We start from the raw sequence: 12,869 nt of genomic DNA on the forward strand, positions 1-12,869 counted from the left end.
ATTCTTCTGAGTATCAGATTATTAAAGATGACCTATTGAAGAATCTCTTCAGCCAAGAATCTCTTTTGGAAAACAAAATGATGCGTGATGCTTACTTTGTCTGGACTCTGGACGTTTGTGCACGAAGTGTTGGTATCGATCCCTCTTTCAGAAGCAATCTTTGCACAACTCCAGAGCAGAACTGACCCTCATTTGTGAGGCAGTTCGGCGTAAAATGATTAGCACAAACATACACTTTTCAATTTTTTTCCGGGACATTTCCTTCGAAAATGAAATTTAACCACCGTGTCCTCAGCGGTCTATGGAGACTCCTATGTTCGTTGGTGCATCCCAACACAATACACTTTTAATGGCTCTTTGGCGCTGACATTGTACCTCCAGCAGCTACTGCAAGAAAACAGTAATGGCGGACCGCTGCTTCTCACTCAGGGCTGTGTATATGCTAATAGGGCAGAGAGCATCACAAATGGGTGGGACTTTCCCCTAGTATGACGTCATAGTAGTGAGAAATCTGGAACTGCTAGTGTGGAGAGACTGTTTATGATTTATTGGGATTATAAAACAATGAGTGGGTGGATTTTTACCATTATAGGCTGGTTGTTTTCACACACTGCGGCCACACAACTGTGTTCAAACACCTTATAAAAGTGATTTTTGCATTCTATGGCACCTTTAATGTAGCATTAAACTGGTTTCAAGGGTTTTATTTTTCATTTTATTTGTTATTTGTTTGTTAATGTTATGTTATAATGTTACATTTTATTTGTTTAATTTATTTAACAAAATAAAATGGAATTTTAATAATGTCTTAACATGAAAATAATCATCTTATCAGACAGATTTTTGATATGTTTTTTTCTGGTGTTTCTCTTGTATTATTTCCCCTTATTCCCTTTAAATTAAACAATCTGCAATTGCTGCAAAATACCTTTACAATTAGGCTGGAATTTGGTCTGTGGCAAAATACAGAGCTTAAAATAGAAAAGCATATTTTAATGTGCCGGTTTATGAACTAACACCACAAATCCATTTGTAGAGTAGTTGAAAATTTTCCCCTAAGGTTTGAAAAAAACGAATGCATTAACAAAAACCAACAACTTAAGGCAACAGTTGTCAATGTGTCTCAGAACAACATATACACCTGCATTTTAATGTGCACAATGACTTGGTTCAGATGGACATATCTGCGGGGAAGATTTCACATAAAGCACATGCACGATCTGTCTCTAGGTTTCTATCTGTGCGGAGTGACCGTGGGCATGACAGCACTGAGAAGCTTTTGATTAGGTTTGATGCCTCCCTGTGGAGTCAGGAGGGTGGAGGGAAGGATCTGCACTGCTGTGATATCCCACCCCCCCGTAGGAGGGCCTGCCACAGTCAGATAGACCCGGCAGCCCGGGCCGTGGGTGGCGTTTAGCATTTGCATGTGGGCTTTCTCTTCTGTTTGCTGCCGCTGGGGGAAATTATAACAAACTTATTTTGCATAAACTTTTTCTTGCATGTTTGGTTTGGTTCTAAATAACAAATACACAGTTCTCCTCTTTGGTTTCTTGTAAATGACACTAGAAATCCATTGCATTTGTAAATAACGTTGTAAATTTGGAAAAGTAGAGAATAAGAAGCAGAATAAGATGCTTTAGTAGTGTCTGCAACATGACACTTGCCCATATTTGTCTGTTCGGTGTCTCTTGGCAAATAGCTTTGAGAATGTATCATTTTACTCTTATTGTGCAGTCCTGTCTGTTGCAAACAGCGCTAGTGTTTATTCTGCTATTGTGAGTTGAATAAACAGTATATTCTTAGTTCCGCTATGGCCTTTATCAACCACACAGCAATTTCAGTAAACCAGACATTGACACTTTAGATTTAATCTTGCTATAGTATCTCTTTATGTGCTGTGTCTAAGGAGGTTACCTGTCATTTCCTCACATCACAGCCTGAAGTTTAAATGCTTCAGGCTTGACATTTAGCCCACCTACTCAGAGTAGTATCACAGAGATTGGTACAATGCATTCTTGCTTTTTCTATATCTTTAGTAGAACAAGACAAGAAGAAAGATACCTGCCATTGAGCTCAAACATACAGTGGTACTACTGAATTATGATCTTATATATTTAGTAGCTAGAGAGGCATGCACTAGTAATAAACTGTGTCAGCCATTAGACCTCTCATTCTTTATCATTGCTGTGCCCTTTAACTATTTGAGTGGGCTTGTGTGGTTTTTTTTATGTGTCGTGGCTCGTGAGCTGTCAGACTGTCCTCATAGCTAAACTTGCGTCAATACATCCCACCATCCTAATTGTGCTACTAAAAACTGGTTGCAACTTGCATTAAAAATATTCAAACTTTTAACGGTTAAAAACATTATTAATGGTCCAAAATGAACATATTGAAATATTGAACATAATATTTTCATGATTTATTTGGACTTTTGTACATTAACATTTTTATTCTTTTAATATTGTAATTAATTTCAGTTTTGCTATCAGTGTTGTCTTTCTAATAACATGCTTTCAGCATCTTTCTCACACAGTGTCTTATATATTACTTATATATGGTGTTACTTTTTTTTTTACTTCATTTTGCAAACAAAGTTAGTTGTCTTACAATATCATGCAAGCTGCCTTTCTCACACTTAAATATGCTTTTAATAAATAAAATATATAGCCATTTTATATTTTAGGAAGAGTGGTGGGTCCCCAAATCATCATGATAGGAATCTTTTAGCATCAAGAAGTTTGAAAACCGCTGAGTTACAGTACATTTGGTGAAATGTCTTCAGATGGTTGAATCTGATGTTGTGTATGGAAGTATGTGGTTTCTCATAGAGTTAGACTCTGAGCCACGTGGCTATTCGCGCACTCAGTCGTACTGGGGTGTTGTCCAGGAATCCTAAACATTTCCGTCCTCCTTATCCTCCTCGGTGCAGTTCTCCAGGTCCGTCCTTCATCCACCCTGCTCTTCTCCCCATCCTCCATCTCCCAGACACGGCCAGCTCATTTCACTCCAGTAGCTCACAATGCTGCCCCCACGGGACGCTCCGCATTCTCTTTAATAACCTCACTATGAGCTAAAGAGAGAATTAGCTCTGATGGGCTCAAAGCGTGTCTATCTGGAGCTCATATATTATGTATGGGCCACTTGCAAATGAGGGGTTTTCTGCTCATGGTGGAGACACATGCTGGAGGAGAGTACCAGGTGATGGCACACAGGGACAGCCACCTAAAGACATCAAAGTATTTGCTAATGAGCAGCCTGCTCCTGGTTTAGTTTGCACTAGTGAGTGGGAGTTAAAGCACTGAAGCTTGATTTCAGTTCTATATGTCAGCCAGTGCCAACTTTAATATCAGTGACTCTCGGCATGTGTTTGGTTATAGGCTTCTGCAGTGTGTCTTCGAGCACCTGTATCAGAGTCCCTGTCCAGATTACAGCGGGATCAACTCCAGAAGTTTGCACAATACCTCATCAGTGAACTCCCACAGCAGGTGAGATGTGCATTATTTATTAGTTTTATAAATTGTAGAAATGGCCTCGTTTCTCATGGCTTCTCTGAGCTCCTAAGTGTCTTTTCACAGCTCTAAATAACTGTGATGAAGTGCACACAGTGGCCTCATTGTCCTTATTAGGGTGTGACTGCTCAGATTTCTCACAGTTCGGTTTTTATCATGGTTCTGTGGTCATGGCTTTGGTGTGGTTCTGTAAATGCTTAAAAGGCGGATAACAATAACTAATAATATTTACATTGCAAATGCTAATATTTTTTGTGTGTATAATATGTTTAGTATTTTTTCAAACACAAGTTATTTAATAAGCAATAATATACAAATATAAAATAAAAATGATTGTAAAATATATATTTTCAATAAAATATTCTTATTACATATGTAGTAATATGTAAATGTTTAATATAGTGTATTGACGGAATCTCACTTCCTTTTCTTCAGTAACACCATCTCAGAACAAAACATTTTTTTTTTTTTTGTCTTTAATGATACATTCATTTCTGGCTTTGTGATTTGTTTTGTATCTGCAGATCTTGCCGACAGCTCAGCGTCTTTTGGATGAGCTTCTGTCCTCCCAGTCTACCGCTATTAACACCGTGTGTGGAGCCCCGGGTATGGAATGACCTACAAACCACAATTAATGAATTTCTAAATTTCTCATTCTCTGTGAAGGCTTGAGGACCTTGTAAAATCCTAATTTTTCTTCTCTAACGATTTGTTTAAAAGATCCTACTGCTGGCCCTTCAGCCTCTGACCAGAGCACCTGGTATCTAGATGAGATTGTAACATTGCAATCTAAAAACAAAAATAAGACTTTTAAAGCGGAAGTTAAATTCACTTGTGTTGTAAATTGAGTTGTGTTAGGCTATTTTGATTACCCCATTACAGTCATTTTACAGTTAATGCTATCATAAAAATAGACTTACTTGTAGGTTTAAAATTCTACATGTCACATTTATTGTCCAACTACAAATATTTCAGCGAAATGTATATTTTAGTCAGAATTATTGCGCTCCTATTTAATTGAGCTCTGTCTGTTTGGCACGGTGGCGCTCGTTCACTGAATCTGTGAAGTTTAGTGGAGAATCCCAAAGCAGAAGCCTCACGCACTTCTGAAAAATGGAAATATTTCCATGGCTTTCTAACATTTACAGATGGAGAATATACACCGTGAAATGTAAGTTATGCATTCAGGAAGACAGCACATCTCAAACACATTAAACAGCGCAAGTAGCCTAGTGTCTCTGTCAGTGGCACATGCAGCCTTTCTGTCGGAGCATATGACGGGCCGAGCTGCTTAAATTTGCCTGTCTGGTACTACCTATAGCTAGGGCTAGGCGACATGGGCAAAAATTAATATCTCTGTATTTTTTGGCCGATTTGCGATAGTGTCTCTGTCAGTGGCACATGCAGCCTTTCTGTCGGAGCATATGACGGGCCGAGCTGCTTAAATTAATATGCGAAACGAAACTATTAACTATGTCTTACTAGTTTTTAAAGGCCTTAATATGAAGCTTGTCACATGTTTAGAACAAATTGGATTATGCACTTTCTCCGCAGCAGCTCAGTCTGTGTCCTCCGCTATATTTTCAGATGTGCTCGTATCAAACTACTGTATATCGATATAAACTGTATTGCCTCATATTGAATCGCTTATAAAGAAAATATCGATATATCGTACAAACTCGATATACCGCCCAGCCCTACCTATAGCACAATCTCCTGATATCATCTATGTTCTGAAAAAGAGTTTCCTAATGAGGCATACTTGAGCAGGTTCCCTGTGGGGTACTTTTTCACAGATTTTGCTTTAAATTTTCACTTGAAAAATGAAAAACAACCTCAAATTTGTAATGGCTTAACACATTTAGTTACTTCTTTTAAAGGGAGAAAAACTTTTTTTTTTAAGTTGTGTGGATGAAGATGAACAGCAAACAGATGGATGAAAAACAGACAGAACTAACTGTTCTTTTTGTCGCTCGCTTGTTGTTCTCAGTGATGTGAACTCCATGTACCTGTCATCCACTGAGCCTCCGGCAGCTGCCGAATGGGCTTGTTTGCTGAGGCCCCTGCGAGGTAGAGAGCCAGAGGGCATCTGGAACCTTTTGTCCATCGTCAGAGAGATGTTTAAGAGGAGAGACAGCAACGCTGCACCTCTGTTAGAAATCCTCACCGAACAGTGTCTCACTTATGAACAGGTACAAAACTGACCCGGCCACACTTCACACACCAGGGTGATGGTTTCATGTGTACAAAATCGCATCATCCTGATGCAAACACCCGTCACATTTAAACCATAGCAAATTCATAGGAATGTCTACAGCCAAATGTTTGTGGACACCCTAAATAATAATTTCTTAATTTTTGTTGCATACAGGTTTATTTGGGGAAATTATATAATATCCTAAAACGTCTATTAAATATATTCTGCCATTTGGAACTACAAGTGAAGCATTTCAAATTTATAGATTTTTTTTTCTCATTTTTAAAATTATAGTATCCATATAACATTTAATGTTTTTTATTAGACTTAGAACCTCATATTTTAACTTAATTAATTTAGTTATTTTTAATTAATTTCCAGAAAGGAAATCATATGTTTTGTTTTTGACTGTGTCTGATTAATATTTGTTTGGAGATGCGTTTTACTCTGACGTCTCTGTTCTAATGATAGTCTACTGCTCTCTCTGTATTTCCTCCAGATCATTGGCTGGTGGTATAGTGTGAGGACATCGGCCTCTCACAGCAGTGCTAGTGGGCACACAGGTCGCAGTAATGGCCAGACAGAGGTTGCAGCACATGCGTGTGCCAGCATGTGTGATGAAATGGTTGTTTTATGGAGACTGGCAGTGCTAGACCCTACCATGAGTCCCCAGAGGTGAGCAAGTTGGAACAGCTGGTTAGACTCTAAAGAACTAGTGATTCATGTTTGTTGTGACTTTGATCTAGATTACCTTAAAGATTTGTGGCTGTATTTGTCACCACTAAGGTAGGGTAATGTTCTTTCGCTTGTCTATTTGTGACTCTTCAGGCGTTTAGAACTTGCTGCCCAGCTAAAGCAGTGGCACCTGAAGGTAATAGAGATTGTGAAACGGGGGCAGCACCGCAAGTCTCTTGACAAACTCTTCCAGGGCTTCAAACCAGCTGTGGAGTGCTGCTACTTCAACTGGGAAGTGGCCTACCCTTTACCTGGCATCACCTATTGCAGCGCAGATAAGAAAAACGCCTCGTTTTGTTGGGTCAGGACGGTGCAGCAGCAGCGGGGCGCTAAAGCTGGGACCAGTGGGGAACCAGGAGAAGGAGCTCGCAGTGGAATGTCAGAAGGTACTTCCTCTGAACAAAAGTCATGGTGCAACTCTCATCTTCCCCAGCAGGAGGTGGCTGTCCGCCCTAAGGAGACCATTGTGAGCAAGAGAAAAGGAGTGTCAGGTGTGAATAGTGGAGGCGTGCTGGTTTGTCTGGGTGGAAGGGTCTCTCTCTCACTTCAGGAGGGAGGTAAAGGCATGTATAAAGCCAGTAGCTCCTCCCCATCAGCTGGTAGTAAGGCCAAGCTTACACAGAGCAACAAGGGTTCATGTGGAAGTTCGAGTGGCGTCAGTGGGAAGCACCCCAGCGCTAAACGGCGAACTAGCAGTGAGGACAGCTCTCTAGAGCCTGACATGGCAGAGCTGAGTCTGGATGATGGTTCCAGTCTGGCGCTTGGAGCGGAGGCCTCTAACACCTTTGATTTCCTTCCTCCTCCACCAGAGATGTTGCCCTCACCCAGCCCTCTTCTCCGAGAGCCACTCAAATACAGTGGTAACGCTTCAAAAGAGCGTGCATATGAGACAAAACGTGTGCTGCCCTCTGCTGCTGATGCCCATGCCTGCTCCATTGCAATTCCAGTAGTGGTAGCTATGGAGAAAGAGGTGGAAGTGGAGGCAGATCTGGATGAGAACGGAGGAGATGAGGACCCCGTAGATGATACTCGGCCCTCTGCAGCGCTCCCCAGCAAGGCTCAGCGGGGCCGCAGAGAGGGAGATGGAAGCGTTGTTTCAGGGGCCTCAGGACCTCAGGCAGTTGAGGCAGCAGCAGGAGCAGATGCTGTGTGTGAAGATGACTATCAAGCGTATTACCTTAGTGCTGCATCAGAAGAGGGAGCAGATAGAGGGGTTGCAGACAGCAGCCATGAAGAAGAGCCAGACATCTTTGCTGGGATTAAACCTCTGGAGCAGGAGGGCAGGATGGAGGTGAATAATTTTTTTCTCTCAAACACATAATGTGCTGAAAAGTATGAATTAACACTCCGTGAGAGCTAAATGTAACCTTGTATCTTCTTACTAACTTTTGTCTCAGCGGAAAATTTATCTACTTTATCTGGGATACTTAAATTATAATTTATAATAATTTATAAGTTATAAATTATAATTAAATGTATATTTTTAAACATTTTTTTGGTGCTAATTTTGGACCACTTTTTTATTGTTTAAAATGTTATTTTATTCAGATTTAATTGCGCTAATTTTAAAAGGTTTTCAATGGTAAAATGGTGTGTTGCAGATACTTTTTGCCTGTGTGGAGGCTCTCTATGCTCATGGCTATAGTAATGAAGCGTGCCGACTGGCTGTTGATCTTGCTCGAGATCTGCTGGCTAACCCTCCTGACCTGAAGGTGGAGCAGCCGCAGACAAAGGTAGTGAAACAGCCTTTTTTCAGTGTTTTCTCAGAGGTTTCAGCTGTGACGTACAATCATGCTTGGGCTCACCTTTGAAAATTAATCTCTGTCTTGTTTAGGGTAAAAAGAGTAAGGTGTCGACCAGTAAACAGACACAGGTGGCCACTAACACCCTGTCTAAAGTAGCCTTCCTGCTGACTGTGTTGAGTGAGAGGCTGGAGCTCCATAACCTGGCATTCAACACTGGCATGTTCTCCCTGGAGCTGCAGAGACCGCCAGCTTCTACTAAAGCTCTAGAGGTAAAGCAGAAGTTATGTTCATCCCATAAACCTGGTGATGATCTGCTAGTATGACAATTTAGTTTCTTGTTGCAGATGTGACTGGTTTGGCTGATATAGGAAGTCTGTAATATCATAATAGCATTAATATTGAGACACAAATTGGAAAGAGTTTAGCAAGATTTACACTTTGAAAATGACACCACAAACTAAAAATGCATTGTAATGTTTTGATGCCTGATGTCCAGTGAAGTATTTTGAGTGCCATAATTTTGAGCTACTGTGCTCTTATGTTAGGTGAAGCTGGCATATCAGGAGTCAGAGGTGGTGGCTCTGCTGAAGAAGATTCCTCTGGGTCTTGTAGAAATGACTTCCATAAGGGACCGAGCAGAGCAGCTCCGTGATGGAAACTTCTGCGACTATCGTCCGGTTCTACCTCTCATGCTGGCAAGCTTCATATTTGACGTACTCTGCACCCCTGGTAAGTCACACATCTACCTTTTCCCACCATTTTAAAAATGTTCTTTAAAAGCCTCAAAATCCCCATGCTCATTTTTCATGTTTTTTTTTTATCCTTTCACTTGCCTGTTGCAGTGGTCTCTCCCACGGGCTCTCGACCTCCTAGTCGGAACCGTAACAATGAAATGCCTGGTGATGAGGAGCTGGGATTTGATGCAGCTGTAGCAGCTCTTGGTAAGAATCAATTTATGTGAAGAAAAAAAAAGCACAAAACCAACCAGCACTAATGTGTTTTGTTAAAGATATTCTCTTTCTTTCTGTGTTTCAATTGTCTCTCCTTTTCTTATCTTCTCTCTTTTTTTAAGGTATGAAGACAACGGTCAGTGAGGCAGAGCATCCTCTGCTGTGTGAAGGGACACGGAGAGAGAAAGGAGACCTGGCTCTAGCACTAATGATCACCTATAAAGATGACCAAAGCAAGCTTAAAAAGGCAAGTGTTTTGACATTATACATGCAATATACAGTACATCAGCTAACGTTACAGTCTTCGGAAGCAATGTGAATGGACTGGAATATAAACTACCATTCAAAAGTTTGAGGTTGTTGAGATTTTTAAAAATATCTTACCAGCTTACCAGGGCTGCTTTTATTTGATCAAAATTACAGTAAATCAGCAATATTGTGAAATATTATTACAATTTAAAATAACGGTTTTATATTTTAAAATTAAATTTATTCTTCTGATGGCAAAGCTGAATTTTCACCTGCCATTACTCCAGTCTTCTAAGGGTTTCGAAATTAATTGTTTCTTCGATGCATCACGATGCAGACGAGGGCGATTCGGTATCAGTTCAGTAATAGACCAAAACCGATTATAACGTACTGACGCTTTTCTGATGCCATTTGTCGCATACGTGCTTTGTCGTGGTAGCATACATTTGGCGCGTTCAGCTTGAAGCGCCGCTGCGCAGAATGATCAGTGTATGACCAAGTCCCGCAAGAGCGATAAGAGAGCAGATGGATCCTTATGCTTAAAAGTGCTCCAACTACTTTAAAAGCCGACATCTGGCCACATTTCGGCTTTTATGAACAACCTGAGCACGACCTGGAGAAGACACACGCTGTGTGTAAATCATGACACGCACAATGAAATATGTAGGGGGTAGGGATGGGCAAATGAAGCCTCAGTGAAGCACTGAGGCTTTCCTCTGACTGTTTCGGGAAAAGATTCAAAGCTTCGAGTGTCCGAAACAAGCGCCGTCTGGTGGTTCATAAAAAATATAGCAGCCAAAAGCCTGTGAAAGACGCTCCGTAGGACGAGGCATCTACCACATACTCCACTGATCGATTCAAGTTACGTGCACAAATAAAAGCTTAACAGTCTGTGTTTGTTGAATTTCTGTCTCTGATAAATTCATTTACCCATTAAACTGTGCAATTAATTACCAGTACGAATATCAATATGATGTAATAGAAGAATAATGTACTCATATGAATTGCATATGACAATATTGAATTTTTCTGAAATAATTTGTATTCATATTACTTATATGACTGGGTATCTAAAATGTAACTGAATAAGTACGAATTAAAACTTATTCGTAAAGTCAGATCTGGGGGATCGAACATTTGGACACGCAAAGTGAATCACGCACGTGGCTGGACAGAAAGTGAAGCTTCATTTGTCATTGGTCACGTGATTTCTATGACAATTAACAACACAACACAAGCTTCGAATCGAGGCTTCATCTAGCACGCCCATTTATTCTCGACACAAGCTCCGATGCCTCGGTTCAAATGTCACATCACTAGCAGGGGGTAATACCACTAACTTAAGAAACCAGGTCAGGTACAGTTCATATATCTGACTGCTTGTATTTATTGACAAAATTGTATAAATGTGAAGTAAAATGGAAAAATGAGGATGCAGTGCATTGTCAATGCATTGTGATGCATCGTGATATCGAATTGAACCGAATCGATGACATGATAATCGTAACCGAACCGTGAGACCAGTGTAGGTTCACACCCCTACAGTCTTCAGTGTCAGAAATCTTTCTAATATGCTGATATGGTGCTGAAGATGAGATAAATGGTAAGATCATAAATACTGAAAAGTATTAATTTTCTTAAAAATATCTTACTGACTTTTGAATGTACGTAATTTATTCAGGTTAGCTATCCCTTTAGGAACATCCATACTTATGCTGAGTGTATCATGTTTAAAATGCAGTGAATGCCTTAAACTATTAATGTTTGATTTCATCCTTGTGTAGATTCTGGACAAGCTCCTGGATCGTGAGAGCCAGACCCATAAGCCTCAGACTCTGAGCTCCTTTTACTCTAGCAAACCAGCCACAAGCAGCCAAAAGAGCCCATCCAAACACGCCACCCATGGTGCCAGCGGATCGACGGGGGGAGTGTCAAAGCACACCCCTGCAGCAACATCATCTGCTGTGCAGGGCGTGACCGGCGGGGGAGCGGCAGGGCAGCAGGGCAGTTTAGTGGGTAGTGGAGTTCAGAGTGCAGTGACAGGAGAGGGCATCGCTGACAACAGAGATCAAGGTGAATCACATCCACCAAAGTATTATGAGTAGACACTTACATTTCAGAGGGAAATTCACTGCTGAAATGTTATTGTCTTGGGTCCTTGTGGTGTTGGTAGTGACCCAGTTTAATTTTATCTCATTCGTACTACTTGCTTTGGCAGAGGGTGCACAGACAACCTCCTGTGAGCAGCAGAGCGAAGCTGCACCCTTCAAGCCTGAGTGCACTGTGCCCAGTCGTTTGGCACTGGGGGGTCGCGGGGCATACGGCACGCGCTGCTGGGGATCACCTGTACGGCAGAAAAAGAAACACACTGGTGAGAGACAGTGGGTTTGTTACTTAGACAGAAGAGTACATTTGATGCAGCACCTGTGTTCTTTATTTTTGTCACGAGAGGCCAAAAATCACTGCAAAAATTCATACAAATTTATATCACTTATTCACCCGCTAGCCTTTTTAAAGTTATTTTAAAATAGTGCTGGGCAATGATTAATCGCATCCAAAATAAAAGTTTTTGTTTACATAATATATGTGTTCTGTGTATATAAATACACACACATGCATGTTTATTTAAAGTCCCCCTGTGGTGAAAATCAAGTTTTTTTTATGTTGTTTATTTGTCTATGTGGTGTTTTTAATATGCTTTTAGAAGAACCATGTGCCAATCCATTTATCAACACCATTGCTGAGTATTTTCTCCTTAAAGCAGCACTATGTAACTTTTTCTGTGTTCAAAATTTGCAAAATGTATATAATGAGCGAGTACATCATGAATTAATCTTCCAAACCGCGTTTTTGTCTTATTCTGAATCACTACGGTACACTTATAATAAGTACTTATATTTGGACTATTGTAGCCTGGTCGGGTCGTCACCGCTGCGGAGTAACACATACCTGCGTGAATCGCCATAAACATAAACTTAGAGAAGTAGCTCCAGTTGGAATGTTCTTCCGCGGGATGTGTGCAGTTCTGTTTATTAACCGCTAGAGCGCCAAAAGTTACATAGTGCTGCTTTAAAACAGTAGTTTCCCAAAGGCAGTCATAGAAACGCGGTTTGAAACAGCCTTTTTTTGCTACGTCACAAAATTCAATAACCAATCGCGTCAAGGGATCCTATCCTTAGCATATCATTAACTGTGCTGCAAAGCAGAGGGTCTAGTGAGAAGGCAGCCAGGTTAATTCGGTAACAGTTATATTTTTTTCTGTAGATGTTTCGCTAACTGTTAATATTTCCCCCAATTTTCACGATGTCATGTGCTGTTAGTGCTTATTTATTTGTATTTAGAACCGCTAACTTGAATAATAACCCGTGGCAGCAGTGTAAAAGTAGCCCACTGTCAGACCCACCTCTCCCACATTGGCATCCGCTCTTCACTCGCGGGCGCGAACTGGAATCACAAACTTGGCTGCATTCGAGTATTCAAAGAA

The 12,869-nt window shown here is 40.7% G+C and overlaps 2 protein-coding genes across 4 annotated transcripts in view; both read left to right on the forward strand.

Moving 5' to 3' along the window:
* LOC107696864 (zinc finger SWIM domain-containing protein 8-like) overlaps nucleotides 1-4,367 on the forward strand; it is an 18,266-nt gene extending 13,899 nt beyond the window's left edge. Inside the window, exons 5-8 of the mRNA XM_016497400.1 lie at nucleotides 3,378-3,485; nucleotides 4,034-4,115; nucleotides 4,230-4,285; nucleotides 4,359-4,367. Of these exons, the coding sequence (XP_016352886.1) occupies nucleotides 3,378-3,485; nucleotides 4,034-4,115; nucleotides 4,230-4,285; nucleotides 4,359-4,367 (255 nt within the window). The remainder of the gene's footprint in view (nucleotides 1-3,377; nucleotides 3,486-4,033; nucleotides 4,116-4,229; nucleotides 4,286-4,358) is intronic.
* A 1,125-nt stretch (nucleotides 4,368-5,492) lies between these two features.
* LOC107696883 (zinc finger SWIM domain-containing protein 8-like) overlaps nucleotides 5,493-12,869 on the forward strand; it is a 26,140-nt gene continuing 18,763 nt past the window's right edge. For all 3 annotated transcript variants that reach the window (XM_016497425.1, XM_016497427.1, XM_016497428.1), the window contains exons 1-10: nucleotides 5,493-5,701; nucleotides 6,206-6,381; nucleotides 6,535-7,732; nucleotides 8,043-8,174; nucleotides 8,276-8,455; nucleotides 8,732-8,915; nucleotides 9,029-9,127; nucleotides 9,259-9,383; nucleotides 11,170-11,458; nucleotides 11,604-11,756. In XM_016497425.1, coding sequence (XP_016352911.1) covers nucleotides 5,513-5,701; nucleotides 6,206-6,381; nucleotides 6,535-7,732; nucleotides 8,043-8,174; nucleotides 8,276-8,455; nucleotides 8,732-8,915; nucleotides 9,029-9,127; nucleotides 9,259-9,383; nucleotides 11,170-11,458; nucleotides 11,604-11,756 — 2,725 coding nt within the window. In that variant the 5' untranslated portion in view covers nucleotides 5,493-5,512. The remainder of the gene's footprint in view (nucleotides 5,702-6,205; nucleotides 6,382-6,534; nucleotides 7,733-8,042; nucleotides 8,175-8,275; nucleotides 8,456-8,731; nucleotides 8,916-9,028; nucleotides 9,128-9,258; nucleotides 9,384-11,169; nucleotides 11,459-11,603; nucleotides 11,757-12,869) is intronic.

The sequence above is a fragment of the Sinocyclocheilus anshuiensis genome, unplaced genomic scaffold, assembly GCF_001515605.1.
Source record: "Sinocyclocheilus anshuiensis isolate Anshui unplaced genomic scaffold, SAMN03320099.WGS_v1.1 scaffold1224, whole genome shotgun sequence".
NCBI classification, from domain to species: domain Eukaryota; kingdom Metazoa; phylum Chordata; class Actinopteri; order Cypriniformes; family Cyprinidae; genus Sinocyclocheilus; species Sinocyclocheilus anshuiensis.